At 34.8% G+C, this 25,722-nt stretch overlaps 1 protein-coding gene across 7 annotated transcripts in view; it reads right to left on the minus strand.

Moving 5' to 3' along the window:
* Positions 1 to 6,567: 6,567 nt before the first annotated feature.
* The window catches only part of LOC144432816 (dynein axonemal heavy chain 8-like), a 109,422-nt gene continuing 90,267 nt past the window's right edge, over positions 6,568 to 25,722 (minus strand). For 5 of the 7 annotated variants that reach the window (XM_078121101.1, XM_078121104.1, XM_078121102.1 and 2 more), the window contains 15 exons: positions 25,553 to 25,664; positions 24,900 to 25,073; positions 24,415 to 24,650; positions 23,677 to 23,899; positions 23,097 to 23,282; positions 17,769 to 17,963; positions 17,114 to 17,330; positions 16,463 to 16,593; positions 15,041 to 15,058; positions 13,995 to 14,112; positions 11,726 to 11,895; positions 11,211 to 11,327; positions 10,701 to 10,916; positions 9,493 to 9,654; positions 6,568 to 8,715 (listed from right to left, as the gene is read on the minus strand). In XM_078121101.1, the coding sequence (XP_077977227.1) occupies positions 8,389 to 8,715; positions 9,493 to 9,654; positions 10,701 to 10,916; positions 11,211 to 11,327; positions 11,726 to 11,895; positions 13,995 to 14,112; positions 15,041 to 15,058; positions 16,463 to 16,593; positions 17,114 to 17,330; positions 17,769 to 17,963; positions 23,097 to 23,282; positions 23,677 to 23,899; positions 24,415 to 24,650; positions 24,900 to 25,073; positions 25,553 to 25,664 (2,602 nt within the window). In that variant the 3' untranslated portion in view covers positions 6,568 to 8,388. Of the gene's footprint in view, positions 8,716 to 9,492; positions 9,655 to 10,700; positions 10,917 to 11,210; positions 11,328 to 11,725; positions 11,896 to 13,994; positions 14,113 to 15,040; positions 15,059 to 16,462; positions 16,594 to 17,113; positions 17,331 to 17,768; positions 17,964 to 20,126; positions 20,187 to 23,096; positions 23,283 to 23,676; positions 23,900 to 24,414; positions 24,651 to 24,899; positions 25,074 to 25,552; positions 25,665 to 25,722 lie in introns of all 7 variants that reach the window. The other 2 variants (XM_078121097.1, XM_078121099.1) reach the window with 2 other exon arrangements.

Raw genomic sequence — 25,722 nt, forward strand, 5'->3', positions numbered from 1 at the left:
TGGATCTAATAATCACGGGTATCCAACTTTTGAGATATAACTCACTATTTAAACTATATGTCTTTATTTAAAGATACACCTTTGATTTATCGTACCCTTTTTATGTCAGTTTAGTCATGAAGAACTGCACTTAAATTCTTTAATTCTGGAAATATTCTTAATTTGTATCATTTTGCTTCACCTTTAATAAAAGGTGACACAATTCCTTATGTAAACATTTGATTGTTTCACTTTGTTGTTTTTTATTAGTTTTAAAAACCCATTGTATTTCCTCTGACTTTGCCATCTAACTGACAAACAAACATGGTCAGCGAGCAATTACACCTAAGAGTATTCAAGAATACAAAGTTTCAGAAGGATAAATGTCAAAATTAGTACAAATGTCATACAAATAAGAAAGCCAATGATAATGGTTTATTTCACCATTACATGGTGCCCTACACAGTTTAAATACACAAACAATGTTCTTTTTAGAACACAGAGATAAAAATATGGACATATAAAATATAGATCTACAAGCATAGAAGGAACATTAAAATGCAAACGGACATGTCAACAACAAGTCTTAAATTGTAGACAACCTGTACCGTACTATTATCCTGTCAGTTCATTCTGCATTTCTTGGCATCACAGTGTTGTTGCTTGGAACTTTCAAGTCCATCTTAACTGATACTGTCACTGGTTATGTCAAGCAGTGTCTTGGGTAGTTGACGAACACGTACACATACCCAGTCTTCCACAAAAGTACTCAAAAATAAGCTACAGGAGCCGTCGTCCTTAGAGCGCCACCTATCATCTAGGTGAATTTATGATGGCGGTTTGAGGTTTGTATAAGGTTGGGAATATATCCCTTTCACGTAGTTTATATAGAGTCTCACGTACTTATTAGAATTAGAATTAAATCATGGAATAGGCTGCTTTCATTTTTTATCATTATCTATGATGTATTTCTATTTCGAACTTTCAAAATCGATGTAATTTTAAAGACTTATACCTTATAAAATCAATCAGACAACATAGAAGAACATGGTATATAGATTGGCACTATACAAAGATCATCTTATACATACTAGTCCCAACTACCATCTTTCACTGACCGATTTCGTAGATTGAGAGAAAACTTTTCAATTTATTGGCATCAGTTTATCACATCGACAGACATGATTAAATCCATCGTCATTATAATCACAGGATTAATTATTTGTCAGTTTATTGGGTTAGTTTGCTAATCTGGACCATAACCCTTAGCAGAGGTCCTAAGAACCTGTGGACAAAGTAAGCCTAAATATATTACAATATTCATCAAGTTAAGACTTGGACATGTACACATGAAGCAATAAGTATTTTTTATCGTTGGCTAACAAATCTCATATAAAGAATCGTGACTTAAACTTTATTCCTTGGTTTGATTTGGCGTATTTAGGATCCGAGGCATATATATGACTATGCAGGCGCTCTTTTCCCTTAAAGGGGTATGAAGGATGGTATGGACGCTCCAGACGATGCATTTTACTAGGGTCTAATACATGTGTTGATACATAGACGTCTGAAATGTTTTGACAGTAATAGACATATGTGTCCCTCCAACTGAGTGGTCTCGGGTGCACGACACATATTATGGGCAGAAATATCATAAATGAATTTCACAGATGGAGGTATGCATTATAACACATCATCAGTATTAAATCATAAAGGGAAATCCTCATTTCCATTGAATTATACTTTCACTAGCAGCTTGTTGGTTTGGACGTGGTTTGGGTTGCTACACATTTTATTTATGGTGTTTATTGACCTGTGTTTTTTCACTTGGAGAGCTTCTTACAGTTTACCTTAGATATGCAAATATTTTTTTAACCTTAGATGACGCAAGACAGTGTGTCCACACAGAACGTAGACAACTGACAGCTTGTTGTACTGTAGGATATCTACGTTGGCACCAAACGTCGTGTGATGTAGTATATATCTCCACTAACTGGGAAAAATTTGCCTTTCAAAAGTGAAGCCAACAGGTTTTATCGTTACTAGCATCTAAGGTATGAGAGAAAAGGTATTTAACTTCATCCCAACAGACACATTATGTCATGGTGTAGCTTCCAAACATACAAAAAACTCTATTGTTAATGTGTGAATACATTATATCCAATAAGTGGTTTTTACACTGTTGGCACCATTAGTATATTGACGTTTTCTACCACGATCATGACTACCAATATATCATATATCATAACACTTGTGTTTCTGTACTTGTATGTGACAAGCGTTTCATCAAACACCAACGAAATATTACTTGGACCAGCTGACAACAACCTGACTCTACAACAAGGAAGTAGTGGCCCAGTCTACATATTCCTAGATTTTCATGTCAGAAACCTGGAATCCGACTACAAGGTGTCATGGAAGAAAAATGGTGCTATCATTAGTGATAATTTTACACTTCGTCAGAGCCTTGGTGATTTCATAGACATTGATAGGTATGCTGTAGTAAGAGAATCACAAGGTGATACACAATACGCATTTAAAATACTCTATATAACTGAAGTAACGGCACACATAGACAGAGGTGAATACCAATGTGTGATTACTGACCAATATGATACTGTTATCGCCGAATCACGTGTCGCGACTATAAACATCTACATTGCTCCGCTTAACGACACTGTAACATGTATGGTAAATGATACTGTTGTAACTATCAATGACCATACTGTAACTGTAGGTGCTATGACAACAATTGGATGTCGTACTGATATATCTGGTGATCCACAAATCAACGTCCTGTTATCCCAACAAGATAACCCCATACAACTGTATACTACAACACGTGTTAATGAGTATTTAACGGTTGATATGGATTGGATTCCCAGTAAAGAGAATCAAAGTAGTGTGTTTATCTGTACAGCTAATCATCCTACATTTGATGAAACTAAGACATGTCAAATAGGACCGTTTGATGTCCAGTACAGACCTAACGTCACAATAACACCAACTACGTATACAATAACATCAACCTCTGATAGAATAACATTTACTTGTAATGTTGATGCCAACCCTTCTGTACCAGTTAGTAGTTATATTTGGAAATTTGACAATAACACCCCTACGAGTACTCACGTTACTTATGTGAATAGTCTACAACATCTCCAATTACACAGTTTTGAATCAAAAGACAATGGACTACACTCCTTAAGATGTTATGTCTCAAATTTTATTGGTACTAGTTCAATGACAGTACTAGTTCAAATTATTATTAGTGTTCCTCAGTCCACCATACGTTCAACGCCCCAACCTCAATACCGTACTGCTACCAAGATTTCAAGAATAAGTAATAGTCTTCCAACTACTCGAGAATCTACGCGAGTTTCGGATTCAACGACTTCGACTGAACAAACAACAAGTGCAGAGCCACTAATGATAACTTCAGGAGTTTCAGATGAAGGCAATACGACAGTAACCCCAACGGCATATGCAGACGAAACTACTGTCGAATTGAAGCTTACCTCCGAGACTTCAAACTCTGTATCTTTTATTGTTAACAGCCCAACTTCATTCGTACCTGAGAACACTTCGGACTATGAAAGACACAATAGGTCAAATAATACAAAATCGATCGCCGATAACATCCCAATACTAGCTGGTGGAATAGTAGGAGCATGTACTGTTATATTATCAATCATTTTGTTGATAGTTGGGGTCATTCGTCTTCACAAATCTCGACACACACGTAAAGCTACCCGTGAACCTGAAGACATGATGTCTATGAATGATCACACCGTTCCTATCGAACCAAATCCCTACAACGAGTTTGAATTCAGTGGCAGTTTTGAAAGTAGTCGCGACAGTATAGACCCCTCAACGGGTGTCCATATGAGCGCTGTGGGACGAGAAAAACCCGAAGGAGCTGCAAGTGTCGATGGTCCTTCACAACTACATGATGCTCATATTGATGCACTGTATGCAAAGCCAATGAAAGGAGAACAGAAAAGTGAGTTACAAGGTTGCAAAGAAAATGGAATTGATAGACCTGATGTAGAAAATACAACTTCAGTTTCAGAGATGGATATAAGTGAGTCCTTGACAAGAAGTGACGATATCGACCTTGATATGTTGTATGCAAAACCAATGAAATTAAAAACTAAAGGCAAAACAGATAAGAGTAGATACTCAGTAGAAACGCCGGATAACAAAAACTTGAATATAACTGATCAGAGATTTATCTCTGGTGATGACAATTTGGATGGAGGAAGTTCGTATATGCCCAACACAATGTATGCTTCTGAGACAAAAGCGTCTGAAGATGACTTCACTTTACCGCATCAAAGACAGACCACTTTTCACGGATCTGGACAAAGAAATCCAAACCACATAGTTGAAGGAGGTCGTACAGATATGCAAGCAAGATCTTCATTAGGTGATGAAGATAATGTGTCTTTGACTCATAATCACCCAACAGCTGATGACATCATCGGAGTGAATCATTATGAAATGGTCGATATGGGTTTTACTAAACCAAAAGTAAACAGCAAAGTGTGCGTCAATAAAGAGGGAAATACCAAGGAATCTGTATTCTCTGAAATGGATGATAAGAAGGAAGTACCAGATGAACTTAAACAGGCAGGAGAAAGACATTATGGTGGCGATCAATTACAATCAAAAACCCCATCATCTCGATTTTCTTGTCTTCAGTCCAATCCTTTGTACGAAAGTGTAGATACAAGCATGCCCAAGAATGTTAATGAACGTGACAATGAAGTTGGCGATAGAGTCAATTCAACGTTAAATGATGAACAGAGGGCATCTTCTACGTCCTGTTTGCAGGATAATCCTATGTACGAAAGTTTTGATGCGGTTAATATGTCGGAGTAAAATGGTAGTATGGGTGACCAAATAAGAGACAGATGTAGACCTCCAGGAGATGAAACATTCTCTCTCACACATTATGTCTTAAAGTCAACCCTGTATATGTAATTGATATTCAAATATGATGCAGCTAATGGCAACGACGAAAGAGAATGTAGGTAAACAGACTCCGATACCATAAAATGAAAGGGTTTGCCTACAATAAAAGGTCGAACTATGCAGAGGTCATGACACCAGCCATCGTAGACGTTGTCATAATCACTGGAGTATGCTTCAAAGAACCCACCGACGTATACGTCTCAATCAGTATTGTATAAGACTACTTACGCACTGTTAAGATATTGGAATTGAGGTATTAATACAATTAATTTGTTTACCACTGGTTTCTTACCTAGTAATACACCACAAACTTTTAGTAATTTCTAACTTAATTTCATACTAAAATTTTCAGCTGTACGTAGCCATTGCTTGTGTAACCATGGAAACAAACATACCAATATAATTATTTTTATTTCATGACGGAGACAATAGGAATGTCGCAATCTGTCAAATATTCAAATATCTATTTACTCCAGATAAATTGTTTTTTTTTATGAATTGTGTGTCACGTCTAAGGTTTGTGTGTCTCTTTTTACAGTCCATTTAACATGCTGTCATGCTGAAATTCTTTCATTTGAGTCTCGAATTATTTTAATAACATCTAGGTTTCCAATTTGACTAAATCGCTCTGTTTAATGACGATATTTTAAAATATCAATATACAGGATGAATATTATCAGAATATATCATGATAATTACACTTAAACTGATGTGTATATAACCCACATTTACACATACAACTAGTCAGTCTTTTGGGGTAGATTTGAGTTAAATAGTTTCACCACCAATATATCCACATATACAAGTGCTTATTTCACAATGCGTGCTACTTTTAGCTCGTTTTATTTCAAGCATAAATTATTCAAGACGTTTTGAAGACCATAGCATGATAGCTACTTATACTTTACGAACGACACACACCTTGAGTAAAGACATAGAAAGAGACCAGGGGTCATAAGGTCACTCGTTTGCATTTTTCTTTACAATGCTTTGGTTATTTCCTGTTCAGGTCTTTTCAGAAGTAGGCTTACATGTACAAGTACTTCAACACAGATGGTGTCCACACCCATTCTTTGCATTCACAGTTTTGTTATTGATTATTTCCATTGCTAAGTGTGTGATGTAACTATCAACAAGTGAGGAAAAGCTATATTACATGCAATGTTGTTGGTAAGAAGTATTATGAAATGAAATGAAAATATAATTTTACTGTTAGTATACTATTTCGGTTAAACAGACAGACTATGCGATTATATTAATCAGAAAATCCAGTGATATATACATTAAGGTTTGTTTTGTATGATAAAGTTTTCTAAACCAATTAAGAGGGACGTCTCTATAATGCATATATATAGCTTCATTAGTATTTCACAACAGGCTCTGATGAGTTATATATCTGTAGTATATAATGTGTACAATCTCCTAGGAATATGTTAACTGTCAGTGTTTCCAAATCATGAATTATTGGTAAACTATTGTAAATATGTTGTATGCACCTCTGAACATCACACGTACGTAGGTACGTAGGTACGTACGTACGTACATACATACATACACACACACACACACACACAGACACAGGTCAAAACAATAAATTTTTCAGAAAAGATTAGATTTATTTCATAAAACCTTTCTTACAATTCCAGAAAGACAACCTTCAGAAATTACACACACAAAATAATTATAAATTTTATTAACAATTTATATAAGATTAATTAATTCATTACGGGAAGAGATAATCATTGATATTGATGTGGACGGAAATATTATACAGAGAATGTAAAAATAAGTACTAATTCTAATATTTTCCAATTTATGCAATTCAAAGGATATGTCAAATATGGACATCAATTTTTTTAACAAAACTGAGGAGTTTCTCCTCATCTTTCAATAAATACAAATGCTTATGCCATCGTCATTTGTCCTTTACAATTATTTTAAAGTTTAAACGCAAAACATCATATCGACAATAATTATCTTTCATGGGGACGGATATAGTAATCACTAAGTGAAAGACAAGTTTGGTTGCGTGCACGCTTCATTTTGAATACCTTGCTTCCATAGAAAGCCTTACCGACACCCTTTTACCCCTGTTTTCATAAAGAATAGTCCCACCCACCCAACCATTTGGATCAATAAGGTTAAGCTATACAATGGGGTAAAAGGGTGAAACCCTAAGCATTTTGTCTCAAACAGACATCTGATATGTACCCTTCCAATGATAAGCTGGGATTAGTTCTTTTCAAGGCATACACAGTAAAATATTGTTAAAGTTTTTCAAGTTCCTGGATATAGTTGTCAAATAATGATTATTTAGTCAAACTTATTTTTCTTTAATATACTGAATAATCTTCCATTTGTCTTCTTGGATATCTGTGTTCTAGATGTTTTGAACTTTAAAAACATAATGAATATAGAAAAAAATGAATATATACTGAATATAATGCATTCTTACCTTAAACAAAAGAAATGTTACCATGAAAAGAAATTTATATTGTACAATCTACTACAGCAGATGAAACTTTTACAATGCATGCCTTGAAACTATGTAATGGGAATAACTGTTATGTACATATTATACTAGCAGTGAGTCTAGAATGATTATAGCGTTGCTTGATTTGCTAATGTGTGGAAAGGGATTTTTACTTCCTTAGCTGGTGGTGACATCAGAGAATGGCATATCTCTGAATAATTTGATGAACATCGCACATACCAATGACATGTTTGTTTGCTGTATCACCACTGTACCGATTATTGAAATGTTCTGAATATTGTTGAACTTTGTTGTATTAGTATATTCTGTAGAATAAATCTGTTTTGCATGATATTGCTTCTCAACATATTAGCATTTTATTACTCATGATGTATTGCATGTGGTTGTACCTGGATGTATTAGCATTTTGTTGACCATGATGCATTGCATGTGGTTGTACCTGGATGTATTAGCATTTTGTTGATCATGATGTATTACTTGTTGTTGATGTTACACCTGGATAATTCTAAGTGCAGTGCCATGAATAGAAATCAGCCTGATACTCTACATGACATCCTACCTATCTACAATTTGGCATTGGTCAGAAAAATAAAAGTGAAATTAAAGCAGAATACATTCCACTGCATATCACTAGTGTCATTTGGTAAAGGAAGTGATTCTTCTAGTGTTAGAAGAGACATTGCATTCATTGCCTTGTGCTATGCTTGAAGCAGGTTAGCCATCATGCCCAATTAAAATGCAGCCAATGTGCCATGTGGTTACAGTGTTACATATATGTTGTTGCAATGTTGCTTATATGCTGTTACAGTGTTGCAGTTTGGCCATGCATATTTTAGTGTTGCTGGTTTGCCATGCAAACAATAAGCAATATAGACATTCAAAGAGAAGGGTCCACACAGTCTGTAAAAAAAGACACATGCACAAAGAAACACAAAGAGCTAGTAAGGCCTGATAGTAGCTGAGAGCCCACGCACTGCCCATCTTTGCGCAGGTACACTGTCATGGCGGACGTCCATAACCATGATTGGTTCACGTGGACAGATCCGTGACGGGTATACTGGACATGCGTAAGTCTCAGCTGCTTTCTGTGGGTCATTCAGTGCAGGTTTCTCACTCTGAGGCATGCACAACATGTGAATTATAGGTAGAGGGGTTGGACCATGCTTAGGTGGGGTGTCATGTAGTTCACCGGTTGTTTTCTCCCACGTACAACCCCACATGTAGATTCCATAGATGAACATCCCTTCTTGTGGTGGATCTCGAACCTGTCAAGTTTGAGAACAGAGAGACAAACTCAGCCATTATGAAATATGACAATAAGAGTCAATTTTTCAACACAAACTACGACTTTTTCTTAAAGATTTATTGCATAAATGAAATCCTGTGTCATCTCCAATAGTTCCATCTGATGCATTTAGAGTGTACATCATGAGCTTAGTAGATGACTTTCCTTTACTTTCCTAGTATTAAGATAAACAAAAAACGTGTAGGTTATATTTTGTGCTGTATAGCTATGTGTGATTTTATTTCGGAATATCTCATATGATTAACAAATTACAAGATGTGCTTCCCCGTGAATGTTATTAGGGACACTGGCTTGGAATTCAAAGTCATTTGTGTAAAACCAAGAATCAAAAATGCTGCACAAGGCATTATCAAGCCAGGTTGAATGTGTGTGTGCGTGTGTGAACAAAAAGGGGATTTTTATGCCAAGGTTTTTCTATATCAAGACAACATGCAACTATATCATTTGACCTGCATTGCTCAAAATATGAGTCAAAACATTACAAATTGCAACTGTTTTTGCCAATTTTTACAAGATTTGCGAAAGGAGGTCTTATTATATTGATCTCTAATAATTTTCTTCATTCAGTTAGAAAATACCAACATGCAAGAGTTTTTTTGCTACTCGTATATGAACTTACAGTAACAAGGCCCCTTAGGTCACTTGTAGTTTCCTTCGTTGAACTAAACAAAACATTGGGCAATAATATATATTGTATGTTCTATAATCTTACATAACAAAGGTTGGGATAACTTACATGATCTTTATCTCTAGCTGTAATCTCAGTCTGGAATACAAATGGTTCAACTTGACTAGTCTGTGTGCCGTACACTCTCATAGCATCTTGTTTCATTAGTGCTAAGATGTTCTTAGGGTAGAAGAATGCACCAAGCCAAAATGCTGGGAATTTGTCACGACCCTGAATGGAAACAAAATTGAAGGAAATTATGATAAGGTTAGAGCCTTTGGACATTTATAAAGGCATAATAATAGTGATTGCTGCAGATATGATTTTGAGTATAGTTTACTGACACTTATGTAAAAGGTACAAAAGCAACACATTGAATTCTAAATCATTCATTTTTCTACTAGTTCAACATCTGATTGATGGAATAAAAGCTCTCAAAAGTTTCAGTACTCTATCCACATTGATCAAACATGTGGCATATGTCTATTATATTGCAATTGTTAGGAGTTATTCAACCGTAGTAATTTCATTCAAACCTACATGTACTTAAACTTCTATAAACAGATTCAGATGACACTTGTTATGCTAGATGACTTTGACCATGTAACACACTCACAGAGCTCACAGACCACATATAAAACTGCTGTTTTAGAGAGTATTGCAGATTTTTTTCCCTAATGTTGGACAAGGGTATTATGAATACACATGAACAAAATATTTCACTATATTTTAAAAATCAATTGCATTTTGGGGACTGTTTTCATGAAATTGTTGGTGTGATACACATTGGAAGTGACGAGACACTGACCCGTGATTAAACATTGGTCGTATAAATAGAAACCCATGTTTGAACCTAAATTCAATTCACAGTACATATGTATACCATTAGGATCACCTACAGTATACTGATTTCTATACCACTTACTCTTGTTAAAAGCATGTATGTGACTGACTTGAGACAAGTATGGTGTGATAACAATAGACAGTCAAGTGAACATGATTAATGTTAAACAAGAAATCACCTCAAGTGAAGAGGTAGCAAGGTTACAACTGAAATTTAAAGAATGTCCCTAAAGCATTATGACAACAAGGACTGGAATTTAGAACAATTAATCAAGTAATCAAAAATACACATATTGTGGTAAGTTTCCAATATCTCATGTTGTTCAACACTATCAGAGTTAATCTATATTGAAAATGTAGATCTTCCTGCATGCATGTTTCAGTTAAATTGCTGCAATATTTTCAAAACTTAAAACTTAAGAGCCATTGCTTACCAGGACTAGTATTCTTTCAAAGTGTTGACATCTTTGTGATAGGTCATTAAACCAAGCACCAAGTGCCCAGTTTGATGGAGGTGCTGAATCACCAGCCAGTTTACACCAGTATTCTGGTACACGTTGATGATATAAATCATCGGCAATGGACACTAGTTTCTCAGATAACTTGTCACCAAACAGAGAAGTTGGATTCTCTGTCAACTGCTTCAAAGTCTGTCAATAGATAATAACAAGGTCAAATCTTGGTCCAGTCATTTTATGCACAAAAATGTGGTCAACCCAGTCCTAACTGCAACAGAATTTTTTTTTCACCATACATCACAGAAGTGTCAACAGTATCACGCATCAAAAGTCTTCCAAAATTAAACCAATGGAACAATTTCTAATATGCATAAATCCAGTATAACCACATTATTTGTAGTTCACAGATAACTAGCCCTTTGTAGGTATGATAAGTGACATGGTAAAAGCATAAGTAAATCACTTTCAGATAGAAGTAAAAATTACCTGTAGAGAAAGTCTGATCTCTCCCAGTAGAATAATCATCAGATCAATCTCTCTCAGCATAAATCGATTGAAAGGTGTGTCACCACCTATCTTCTTGATTCTTTCAGCAATGTAGTCCTGAAATAAAGATAATTTCAATCAATTTAAAGATACACTTCATAACACTGTAGAAGTCAAATGTAAGTTTTAGAGAATCCCTGCTCTCAACATTTTGATTTTTAAAACATGAAGGACATATTTTGATTAAAAATTTGCAAACTATACAATTATACATACTGTAATGAACTGTGTTCGTGCCTTTGGGCAGGCATGGACCAAATGATTTTGTTTCAACAAGCTTTGATTTTTGAACAGATTCTGTTTAACACACAGCTCCACTCTAACTGTTATTTTTTCACAACACAGGGAAATGTGGTATATATAATAGATCATATTATAGTCTAATTGAAAACACTATCCTTTCTAAACTATTTTGTGGTTGAGTTCAGAAGCACACAGTGGATGAATTAACCTACCCTATTCCAACCTCTTGGTAGTTTGGGTAACAATGTATGACATATCTCCCAGATTTCCACTTCTTTCTTATTCTTGGCTGCTGAGAAACTGGCACTAGCATATACTCCTTGATGTGCATTGTCTAGAGCCATGGTGGATGCAACATTTGTCACACTGGCTAGTGAAGGACCTGGTTGATAGTGGAGACACAGATATCATCAAGTACACATAATTTAAATATTACAACACTGTTCAGTACACTTCAAATTTTAAATTTCAGAAGTCTAAATGTACAAGAATTATATGTAATTATATACACACTGTCTTCACTTGAAATACATGGATATCACATTTCAGAGGTCAATGACTTCCTGTGAACTTAAACAAAATGGCTGAAATACGCCGTATTCCGGTTATCGAAGAAGCCCCGAAAAGATAAAAGATATGATTGTTTGGCCACTAGGGGCGCTGTTTTAGAACCGGAAGTGAGGGCCAGAATTGTAGCGCATTGTTGCAAAGCATAGAGTCTATAGGCATCGTAACCACTGACTAAAGATTTTCTGTCATTCCCCGTAACTTTACGCTATAATATTGCATTATCGCCCATCAAATAACGAAATAGCAAATTAACCTCTTGTTCTCCTAATATTTCGCGTAAGTTTGGCTCTGCAATTCGACGGTGAGGAAAACCCAAAAGTAGCAACATTTTGAAACGGGTAGTACACTGACATCTCACTCACGTTTTCAGTGTGAACTCGTCCATTTGCGTTACCGTTGGAGAAATTGTAGCGATTGCTTCCAGTCAAACATCGGAACGGAAAAAGGTACAAAAACAGAGGAAAGAACCCTCAAAATCACAATATACGCTACAGTTATTGCAGCTTGTATAAAACCAATCTGATTAAAATCCGATGTAGATGTCGGCTAATCGTTCATTGCTATTTTACTTTCGTTATTGTGCCTGAATTGACCTTCGTGGTACATGTTTGATCGCCTCCTCTACCGATCAGGACAAAAACGTAAACATGTACCACGAAGGTCAATTCAGGCAAAATAACGAAGGTAAAATAGCAATGAACGATCAGCCGACATCTACATCGGATTTTAATCAGATCGGTATAAGACATGGTATGATGAGTGAACCACGTAAACGTTACATGAAAGGCCGATTCATTGAAGGGGTGGGCGGTGTGGTACATCAATCACAATAACAATATTTATGATTCGTTGCCGACTTCAATGGGTTTTTTTATACACTGATGGTCCTGAATGAAGAATAGCAAGCTAACCAAAGTGTGATAGTAAAGATGAGTATATCAATACAAATATGTTTATGCCAACTTATAACCAGTACATGAAATGTTTTTTTCCGGACAAAGTTTTATGATTTCACCCGTGGTGCTACACCACTGTTCTAATAGACAAGAAAGGCCTAAGTATGCGTCGACATCAGTTACAATATAAACATGTGGCTTGGTAATTGTCGACCGAACTCTCAATATTGCAATGACTGTAGCTGGAAGCTGTTCAATCTGATTAAAACCCGATGTAGATGTCGGCTAATCGTTCATTGCTATTTTACCTTCGTTATTTTGCCTGATATTATTTTTCTTGGTACATGTTTACATTTTTTAGCCTGATCGTAGAGGAGGCGATCAGGCAAGCTAAAAAATGTAAACATGTACCAAGAAGGTCAATTCAGGCAAAATAACGAAGGTAAAATAGCAATGAACGATCAGCCAACATCTACATCGGATTTTAATCAGATTGGAAGCTGTTGTCAGATTTGTAATTTTCTAATCGTTCTTTTGTCAAGCAACAGACACCAGTAAGGTAAAGAAATATGTTTATCATGTCTACATCGGGTATATTTCGAAGGTCCTCCGTCCAACTTTCAATGTTTCCGCTGTCGATTAGTTCTATCTTTTGATGCTTGACATCCACTATTCGTCTCCTCTTCCGTTCTCTCAGAAAATTATCATTTTCTAGTGTTTCAAGACCAAGGTTGACAGCATTTCTGGCGATATCTAGTAGATTTAGAAGTAGTAATTTTCCACTCTTTTATGAATGCACGGAGTTCTTTTACGCCCATTTTGTTGACAGCTTCATACATCGCCATACTATTAGATGCCATGACGAAAATTCTGGCCCTCACTTTGTCAGATATGGTGCGCCCTCTCGCGATACTTTCCTGCGAAACAACCGGAAGTTCGATAACCGGAATACGCCGTATTGAACTTTATCTTGTGAATACAAAAAAAAGATGGCTGCTGCTGAACTTTGACCTACCTGTCTGTGGTGTTGGTGGTCTCTGTATCAAAGCATGACTAAGTGTGTTGGATTCTGGCATGGCATCAATAATGGCATTGAGTCTGGTAAACACATACTGGTCATCTCCTAAAATTGTCTAAATATTTAACAATTTGCTGTTAAAAACCTATTATATCAACTGTAACAACACTATGGAGTGATTATGCAAAAATGTCAAATGGGAACTACCACCTTAGGGTAATTCATTATGCATACTTGCGTGAGGGCAAACCACTGTGTTTCACCACTGGCTCATTAAGATCACTGCACTCGTCAGTATTTTTTGTCAGGAAGAGGAAAGGAGTATTGACATAACCTTTGAACAATAATCACTGATGGATGTGTACTGTGTGTGCTAGATACAAGTCGAAGCATTCCAAATTTCATTTCTATGACAAAGGTATGTTCTTTTTACTTTTACAGAAATTTGGTTTATCAGCACTGATGGATGTGTATTGTGTGCTAGATACAAGTCGAAGCATTCCAACTTTCATTTTTAAGACAAAGGCATGTTCTTATTATTTTCACAGAACTATAGTTTATCAGTGAACACTGACATAAGGGCAATGATCTTTTCTATGTTGACCCAGATGAAAAGCTCAAAAAATAACATGCATTAATGCACACTGCACACGTCAAAAAAAAAACCCAACAACAACAACCAAGATCAGTAATGTGCAAACAAAGCTATGAGAGCTGTGAAATACTGTATAATTGGTGTAACATTAAGGACATGTGACAAGACACACAGACAAGACACACAGACATACAAAACAAACATTTAAGTGACTTCAGAAAAACAAAGGACTGTAACATTCAACAATAATAACATATAATAACACAAAGTTAAGACAAAGAAATAAAAACCAAATATTTGGAAAGCTGGTGCGATGTAATGTGACGTTATTTGCCAAAAGAAACAATATTTTTTGAAAGAAATTAATGTGAGCATTGGCAGAATCTACTAATATATGTAAGTATTGCTTGGTGATGATATACTGTTACCCTGGCAACCTATATCTTACCATTGGTTTTGCTTCATCCTTTTCCATGACAACGGAAACACGATTAAAAGAAATAATCAAAATTTATAATTTTAACAACGCAGAATAACAAGAAAAGCTAAACTTTACTTGCAATAAAAAAATTTCACTTATGGTTGAAATTTTTTATGTGTTTTTTACAGAGAAAAAAAAATCATTATTTGCAATTGTTTTCCAAACTATTATGCTTTGGTTTCAAGGAGAGTTTAAAGCTACACAAACACACTTATTGCATGCATTCATAATTTACATAGAAAGGTAAACTCATGCAGAATATGCAATTTATTTCACACACTTAATTTAAAAATGAATGACTTTATATATTTCATGAAGATGATGCATGCACCTGTATAACAATGAATATCATGACTATTTCGGAAGTCCATGCGATTACTTCCCAAATTTCAAAATAATTTAAAACACATATATCATTATGTAAGTAATTCCATACAGATGACATCGACTCCTTCAAGATTCAGCTGCCATACCTTGTTTTACTAGGGTACTAGTGTATCTAGCAGCCATATTTAATTTTCCCATAATTCATTAATAGGTCAAACGTTAAAGATGTCATACTTTCATGAAAAGCAGTGGTCCAGGAGTATTATAAAAGTAAATGTACAAATTTTCTCAAAACTATTCATTATATAATTTGTAGACCTCAGGTTACAAAACAGATTATTTTGAGAAGATTGTTATCATAAAAATTTGATTTAGTAAGTAAATAAATAAATAAATAAATAAATAAATAAATAAAATGATTTGGCAGCTGTTTAAAAGCTTCATATTCAAACTAATACTTTTACCTCAATTGTGAGTGTAAAACATGGGAAAATAATATGGCAGCAAAATCTCAGAAGTGACTTTTTTTTTACTTATGAATGTGATATAAACATCAATCATTAACATATGAACGTGGCAAATGAATATTTATCAAGATCAAACCATCAAACTCTATAATGACACAAACATGCAAATAACTTAAATTAACTCTTAATATTACGAAGAACACAACATAACAAAATACAGTACTGTACATTCTGTCTTGTAATGTTTATTCAGTATGGCAATTTTTCAGAATATTACAATGAAATATGACAATCTGAAAATCAGCCTTAAAACTGAGAACTACAATTTATTAGGAGATATGACAATTGTCATCAAAAACAGAACTGGCTGAAAAGTTTGGTATCAGAAACCTAAAGATTTTTTAATTTCCTTTTTCTCCTTATTTTCATCGAAAAACCATCAAAACTTGGCACCATAATTCATGTGCTAAATAATGTACAAATTATTAATCAACACACAAATTATTCATTGTTTAGTTGATTAAAAATTCATCCATCATCATTAATTTGTATTCCATATTTTAATTTTTACTCTTTCATATAGCATCTTTCTTACCTCCATTGAAGGATGGATGCCACAAGCCTCTGGGACATCCAAAGAATGATTGGGAAGATTCTCCAGTGCTTGGAGGATACTGTTGATACGGAGATTTGGGTTGAAGAAAGCTAGAGGAATCTTGTATCTCACTGTTAAATGACAAATAAAATGAAAATTGACATCAATTGAACAATTAACCTGCATTTTGTATTTATTCATCTACCATAAGAGGGGTGTAACTTCCACTTCGTAGTTATCCTAAGAGGGGGTGTAACTTCCACTTCCTAGCTATCCTAAGAGGGGGTGTAACTTCCAATTCCTAGCTACCCTAAGAGGGGTGTAACTTACACTTTGTAGCTACTCTAAGAGGGGTGTAACTTACACTTTGTAGCTACCCTAAGAGGGGTGTAACTTACACTTTGTAGCTATCCTAAGAGGGGTGTAACTTCCACTTCGTAGTTATCCTAAGAAGGGGTGTAACTTCCACTTCCTAGCTATCCTAAGAGGGGGTGTAACTTCCAATTCCTAGCTACCCTAAGAGGGGTGTAACTTATACTTTGTAGCTACTCTAAGAGGGGTGTAACTTACACTTTGTAGCTACCCTAAGAGGGGTGTAGCTTACATTTTGTGGTTATACCATCTATCCTATTAAGAGGGGGTGTAACTTACATTTTGTGGCCTCAAAGTCTTTCTTGACTGCATTAGGTCCAATCCAGTACTCTATCAGAGCTGTCAGACTTTGTTGATCAAAGTCATCTATAACATAGCTACCATAGATGATCTCTGTCAGGATATACCTAATTCCAATCCATGACACTCCACGTAAACCCTCACCATCAGGAAGAGGGGTGTCTTTGAAAGCCACAGCTGCTGTTGCTAGGGCTTCCTATGAGTAACAAGCAAATCAAAGAAATGAAAACTTTCTGATAAGATTACGTTCTAAGACTTTTAGAATTATAATATTTTATAACTGAAGACTACATATCATCAGGTTGATACAGAGAGTAATAAAATCTTTTAAAAGCATATAGCAATCTCCAATTTTGCATTCAAAGTTCTAAAAAGAATGTGACAAACTTCCACATGTAGTACAATGTGTTCTCTTTGTCAATAATATCCAGAACAAATTCTCATTTGAATGGAATATTTGGGTTTTTTGTAACTTGAACCACGTTACACAGCAATAACAAGTCAAAATTTAGGTTTTTCAATTTTCATATTAAGAAGAAAAATATACATTTTCCATGAAAAAGAAATATATATTGAAAAATAAAATTGACAATTTATTAGAAAATTTAATATGTTAATATCAGAGAATACTTACAAATAATTCAGTGCTACTGAAGTCCATACAGTATGGTCTATTCCATCCAGCTCTACCAAACCTGGCTCTGAGTCGGACAGCACCATGTAACATGCAAAGGTTATGAACTATTGGTGCCCATTCTGAACGAGAACTGGATTTGAGAGTGTCTGCATCAATGACTGATAGAGATCGAATCATGTTGTCTTTCATCACCTGGTGCAAAAGAAAAATAATAATAATTGCTTTCAACTTCATTCATAATGTTTTAGTTCAAATTTACTCCTCCCTAAAAAAAAAAAGCATGCAAGAAAAAAAAACCAGTTTGACTTGGGAATGGATAAAATCAAAGGGTGCCATGCAGTGTAGGATAGACTTGACTTTTTTAAGTACCTGGAAAAAAGAGTTCCACAATTTCACACTTTATTACATCAATAGTCATCCCTGACATGTGAAATTTGAAAACAGCACACTCTAGTTTTAGTAAATTGGTAGTCATAATGTATGTACATGTAGAAGGGGGAAGTAAAATCTCTCTAAAAACCAAAACCCCTGATGAAAATTATTATATCAAGTATGTATTAGTCTCTGAATCATAATTTCATGGTGGTACATGATAACAAAGTCAAACAATATTTGGAGCGTCTGTTCATGAAAATTTGGGATTCATTCTAAATACTTTTTGATTCTATGAGTAGAAATTATTATTTGAAAATATGCGCTCATAGACTATGAACATAATTCTCATTCTAAAATGATTAGTGTTTTAAAAATCACACCAGCTGCCACCACTAGAGGGAGCTCTGCTCATCTACAAATTGTTGAAAAGAACAAATATATTGCAAACAACAACTTACATGTACATGGGGTGAAAAATGGAGATTAAGGGTGGTTACACATTCAACAGTTCACAACGTCACTATAATATACAGCATGCATTACTACAACTTACTGATTTTAGTGGGTCAGAACCTTTCTTAGAATTCTGACTGACAAAGGCTCTTAAAAATACCTACACAAGAAAATTACAGGGCTTCAAAATAATTAATTTTAGGAAGGGACTTTACAGGAATGTAGTGCAGATATTATTTTGTTACTATAGTATTTGATGTATCTGTGGTGTGATGGAAAGATTGGCTCGGCAATTCAAAATGTTGCATCTTTGATATTTGTTGGGTGTCTGTTTGTTTATGATGTTTATGAATGTACTTTTTAAACAGGTAACAAATTGACAACAGCCTATACACAATGTTAACATTAACAACACAAGCAAAACGCTAACTTGCATTTGCATATGATTGTGGTATGTATGATTACGAATGCTGTGGTCAACAGTTACAATGTTCCAACTAACAACTCTCAGATGGATGCACAATTAGTTAATACTACCTACCACTACTACGAAGTATGTCACGTTATGAATACATGTAATATTTCCAGTCTAGCTAAATGAGTATATGCTTTCTTACTGCACAATACACAAAGTTATGTCCTGCAGAACACAATGTTGACACTTTAAATCAATGTCCTGACACTTATTTAGATAAAATATGCATCATATTCATGATATTGTTACTTGTAAATTATTCCTGTCCAGATGACCATCTGGATTTCTTGTTGAAATCTTGTTGAATGTTTAACTTTTTTTGGGTATAAAATTGCTGGAAATGTATAATAACAGCAGTAGTAATTTGGTACAAACACACCTTGCATTCCAGTTTGATTCAAATTGCAACATAAAATTGACAATTCTATAGTTTAATTTGAAAATTTCGAAATTTTATAGTTAAATTTTCAACTCTTTGCATGTGATTGTGACGTTCATATACATGTATACATATTATTAGTTTCAATACTTCAATTTAATCACAAATTCTGACATATGAAAAAAAATTTCACAACTTTTGGGGTATGTTATACTGATATGGTAGCACTATGTATATTACAAATGTATGTATGACCACAATATGAATAATTAACATTCTGGGTGTACAGGTATTCATTATATTTCATCTTATTGACAGTGAAAATTGCAAATGTTTAGGCAAACATTTTTTTGGCACACAATTTTTTCAAACTGTATAAAACTGTGTGTAATGTTTTAGTATGCACAACATCTAGAAAGTACATTAAGTCTTGTTTTATCTTTAATTTCAACAAAAACAATGCCATCATGCGACAGCAACACAAAATATGTACATAAAGTAAATCACTAGAACAACACAAAACAACTCACAATTACCAAATTAACACAATACACATAGTACAATAATGATGATTAATTTACGGAGAGAACATTTTGACAGTACATGCTGAAAACATAGTGTATGATCATGCATCAGTTACACACCATGCATTGGATCAGATCCTAAGACTTACTTTTATGGTATCAGAGTCCAATAACATGGACACGGAATGTACCATAGAGTCTTTGAGTTTCTATGGAAGGCAAAGTGTTAACATGGATATTTACAATGACATGTTCATTCAGTAAAGAGGTAATATGGCATGTTTGATTTCCTTTATGTTTTTTTTTTTTTAAATTGGATTTGGAATTAGTCTTAATGTAAATTCTAATTTACAAAACGATTCAAGTGGTGATAACTTAAGCACACTTTGCAACTCATTAGAATGCAGTTGTTGGTAAAATATTCAAAGTATCAGGATCTTTACCTACAATACTTATTCACTGAGGGTACAATATCTGTTCTTTTATTAAATACAATGATGTATGTAGCTGATGTCATCATGACGATGATAAATGTGGTCTATGAATATATATTCCTGACTCATTCCACTTTGTGTTCAGAACTATATGTCTTCATACTTCTGACTTTACAGTAGATTTCATCTTAGTTTGCAAATGCTATTAAAAATGATGTATCAAGATCAGTGAGTCTGATCACAAGGTTTCCTGTTGAGATAGACACAATCTAAAGATAACACACAGACATCCCTTATACAGTGTCTGCTCTGTATTTTGTTTGTTTTGTAGTTTATAATTCATATGAGGTACTGGTAAAACTGCACTTGACTAATTATCACATTGCAGTAACTAGATCAACATATTCCAGATTTGTCTATAAACAATCACTCAATCATGCCTACATTACCTCATTCCATGAACTGAACTATGTAATAGATAGTCAACGACTTCGGGAGGGTTATGAGCCAATAAATGAGGTGGGCATAGCCCCCCCGAGTTTTTGGCACATAACCTTACCAAACGAGTTGTCTATCTTACTTATACCGGTACTACGGTGTGATCGGTTCAAATGGATCTTTTTCAACATTTTGTGTAATTTGTTGCATGCAAATTGAGTGTTGAGCGTAATATAGGTCACACCCCTAAGAAAGAGTGGGTTATGGCTCCATATAACCAATCGAATCAAGGCCTCTGATTGGCCAAGTCGGTCTAGCAGTAGTATAAGTCTTTTTCACAATGAACCCAACATTTGAACAAAATCACATGCATAGTGGGTGATGACACAATGTTGTATTAGACATACAATGTATTAAATGTATTAGTTACAATATTATCAGTCAGATAGTGATATGGTATACAAAATGTACTTTAACAGTGTGTGAAGTTTATCCTTTATCATTTGTACATGGATAAAATAACAAACTATCTTGACTTTACAAGAACACAGTAATATACAGCAGTGTGTATAATGCTTAAAATGCATACAAATTATAATTATTTAAAGATGATAACACTATGGACAGATATATTGCATACATAAATGCACAATAATTATACACGTGTGCAGTCAATGGTGAACTTTTGCATATTTTATTTTTACAGTCAAAGTAAAAATGATGTCTATTGTTAGTTATGATGAAATAACATACATATATGGAGAATTATGTAGTGTGCATTTTACATTGAGATGAGACACACACAACGGTGTATGAAGTTGAGAAATGCTGATAACAGATATACATAGACATAAGAATGTTGATTCCATATTACTATAAAGCAGGACTGGTGTATGTGATAGTTATACAACTCTTAACACCCAAGTAGAGTATTTCCCCTTTATGCCACAATCCTTCCTAGCTTCCATGTCAAATGTAAAGTATACTCTTCAATTGCTGTAATTATCAGCCCAGGATTTAATGTCTCTCATTGTAAACAATCAGCAAACAACGTAACCAGTACAAAGGACAAGTTAGTCATAAAATCACTGGTCAAGTAAACATAACTGTCATAAGAGCTGTATAGAATCACAGTTATAGCACTCTCATTACACTGTAATCAGTTTACTGTTTATTAGCTAACAACACTGTTTACAAATTGACTACAGTTGGAAAGGTCACATGTTAGTCTTATACAACCCATAACACCAAAGTAAAGTGTTTTCTGTATGTACCACAATCATTTATAGCATCCATATTAAGTGTAAACGTATACTTTTTTAATTGCTAATTGACCACATTAGAAAGGCCACATGCTAGGCTTGTAAATAAACCAATTGAAACAGCATACTTTCACACTTGATATGGATGCTATAACGATTCTGGTACATATACTAGTGAACACTTTATGGTGTTATGGGTTGTAATTAAACCAGTGTTATTTTACACTTGATATGGATGATATAAGCAACTGTGGCAAGCATGGAATACACTTTAGTTGGAGGTACTTTGTATGACCATTCCATGTCACTAGAACTTAGAAGTGTTCATAGCCAATAGTGTTGATTATAAGTCATATAAGTGCAATTAATGTATGGCTTTGAAAATGTGAAAATAAAAGGTGATGGCTTCATATCGTAGAAGTGTTTTACTAATTACAGCAAGGCACACTAAGAGAACCATACCTCTGGCTATAAGAGATAAAATGATATTTTGCAGTTGGAGGAAAAAAATCATTAAAAGTTGAATTGAACTGTTTGATCAGAGAGTTAATGAATGAACTTAACCATCAAGATACAAATGTATAATGCATGCTGTACATTCTCAACTTTGGAGAATTTGATTTTAACAGCAGCAAAAATACAGGAACTTCTTCTAATTCATGTCACATGATTAAAGTAGAAAGGAAACAACAGAAAACAATGACTTTTTTCATCAGTAAATGGCTGTGAGTTGATGAATGCCACAGAGGGCGCACTACACATTGAGTCCTAATTTACATGTTAATATAAGCCAACCAGATGGAAATATGAAGAGACAGTACAACTCTTTCCTTTGTCGACATGATTGCATACATGCTACATTACATGTATGTGCAATACACATGATATACCTAAAATGAAAGTGACCTCTCTGCAACTACATGTGCACAATTTATTTTCAGGCAAATTTTTACAAAAATACCATATTTACGGAAGGAGTACTTACCCTTGGTGAATCAACAACTACTTTAGCAGAAGTCTGTAGCAATCTGCATGGAATGTGAGGTGTGATCTGAGCAGCAACCCAAACTCTGAAGTTAGGGTCAGGACTTTTGTTTTCTGACAGCAACGTTTCCAGATAACCCAGGAGATGGACAGCATTGTGTCCATTTTGAAGCAGAACCCATGTACCCTACAAATAAGGCAAGAAATTATTAAAATGGGACGTCTATTCCATGGCAGCCATTTTGATTTGAAAGAATGAAACAAAGAAATAGACAGTTTAATTTATCACAGGTAATAATCAACTTGAACTGAATTTGCAAACTAAACTAAAAATATGGGTGACTTTTAAAAAAAAAATATTTTACCACTATTTTGTATGCCATTTTAATATACATGTACCTGTCGGTATATGTTTTTAAAATATAACTCAATTATAACTTAAGGTTCAGAAGTCTCATTGAATACTTAAAATTTGATGGCCCAGTACAAGACAATGCAACTCCTGTGTTAAAGGATAGGTGCTAAGTCTGTCTTGCTGCCCACTATTACTTTTAGATAAAGACTATTATAATCACACCCACCTCCTGCATGCCTTTCATGATAACCTTCCTAGCACGTCTTTCTTCATTATGTCCAGCATTGTAGAGCGGTACTGTCACAGTTTTCATCTGTTTCTTCAAAGAACAGTCCAGGAATATTCTCTCTGCCATCTGTCCTTCAAAACTGTACAATAGCAAGATAGGTGAGTATGGTGTAGTTTGACGTATGACCTGGGTGAAATCTGCTGCCACGTCACCAACATATCTGTAAAATACAGAGAATACAATTATTATGACATGATTATGTACCTGGGGATTAATTATATTGGTGTGTGTGTGTTCATGCTTGCTTGCGTGTGTGTGTGTGTGTGTGTGTGTGTGTGCACAATTGTTATTTGCACTGCACTGCAATGCAATACAGAAAACATTATTGTATACCTGTATGCAAATAGGTCTGTGCGTATTCCATATACACGAAATCACACTATTTATTGTTTTGGATATGCATAACAGAACCTCAAGATGCGCAATATCCATGACCCCTAAGTGCATATTCCCTTCAGCGTAAAACATCTCTCTCTTTCCTGGAGTGGCATTTCCCCCTAAGCTATCCATTAAAACCTACTATCTCCCACTTTTTGTTTGAGAAATACTCAGAAATTGATATACAAGACAGTGCAAAAAATAAAAAAAAGGACATGATTGTAGATTTAAATAATAATGGTGTATTTAATAGTGATAATATAGAAAGCTGTCATTTTATTCCAGATATGAACTTACTTTTTGCCAAGCACATTAGACACAAAAACAGATGATGCCTGCATCAGTCTGTCTGGTCTGAAGGCCCTGATTACTAATAGTCTCTGTATAGGAGTGAACACTTCCTCCATTTTCTCTGGCAGCGATGACAGTTCTGGACATTCATGTTCACCCATAGCACGCCATTGTGTCTCACGCCCGTCTTTTGGCATACGTTCAAACATCTCCTGGAACCACTCATAATGCACCGCTAGTATCTTTAAGATCAAAGGTCAATGATTTCAGACACTAATTTGGTTTAACCACATAAAAGCTGATGATATCAACAATTCAAACAATGGGGGTACTGGGGGAGGGGGAGGGGACTGCAATTCTGGGTTCAAATTGACTGAGGAAAGTATTTCAGGAAATTACTAAAGATAAACCTTCTGTCATCAAATAGTCTTTTGCATGAATTTCAGATCTCGCCAACATTTTGGAAAATGAAAGGTCATAGTTCAACTTACCTGTAAATTATGGAACTGTTCATCCAACATCCAATCAAATGGTTTCTTTGCTTGTGAAATTCTGTGTTCTGGTGGCACCATTTTACCAATGGCCTGCATTACTGAGGAACCAAAGTTTGGTGAAACTAAGAACTCTCTCTCACCTGGACCAAGGTTGCCTTCAGAATCTTCAACCTATTAAATGGAAGTGATGAAAGTTAGGATTGTGAATAGATGATGTGGAATGAAGATCAAAATACAGTACACAGGACATTTTTGTGAATACTTTTCTTTCATAGATCTGAATTGGATTATAAACTTAAAATGCAAGAATTCAATGATAATTTCTCTCTCTCTAAGTCTACGGGAACTGACTGCTTTAAAGCGGCCATGTGGATGAGGATTGGGTATTTCTTTTGGATTTTTAATTCATAAAACAATTGTATCATACCTTCCTAAAAATCAATGTGAAACAACACATGCCACATATTTGGTCAATGTTGTCTCATTGACTAATCATTTTTTCAAGTAGGACACCATCATAAATTTGTTTATAAATTAAAATCCACATGCATTGGCCACTTTAGTATGTACATGACAGTATACATATAAAATCAACGGCAAAACTACTGTATGGGGGTTTTTGCTAAAACTGTAGAATACTTTCTACTTACCTCCAATGCCAAGAGAATTGAGTAAATGATTTTATCTCTCTCTAGTAGTCCCTTGGCTGTGGTGGTGTATGCTGCATATGTCAATCTGTCAACAACAGCTTTCACTGCAGCCCTGTCAAAGAGACAACACAATGAATGAGTTATAATCTAATGATGAATGGTCTTGAGTT

The sequence above is a fragment of the Glandiceps talaboti genome, chromosome 3 (assembly GCF_964340395.1).
Source record: "Glandiceps talaboti chromosome 3, keGlaTala1.1, whole genome shotgun sequence".
Lineage (NCBI taxonomy): Eukaryota > Metazoa > Hemichordata > Enteropneusta > Spengelidae > Glandiceps > Glandiceps talaboti.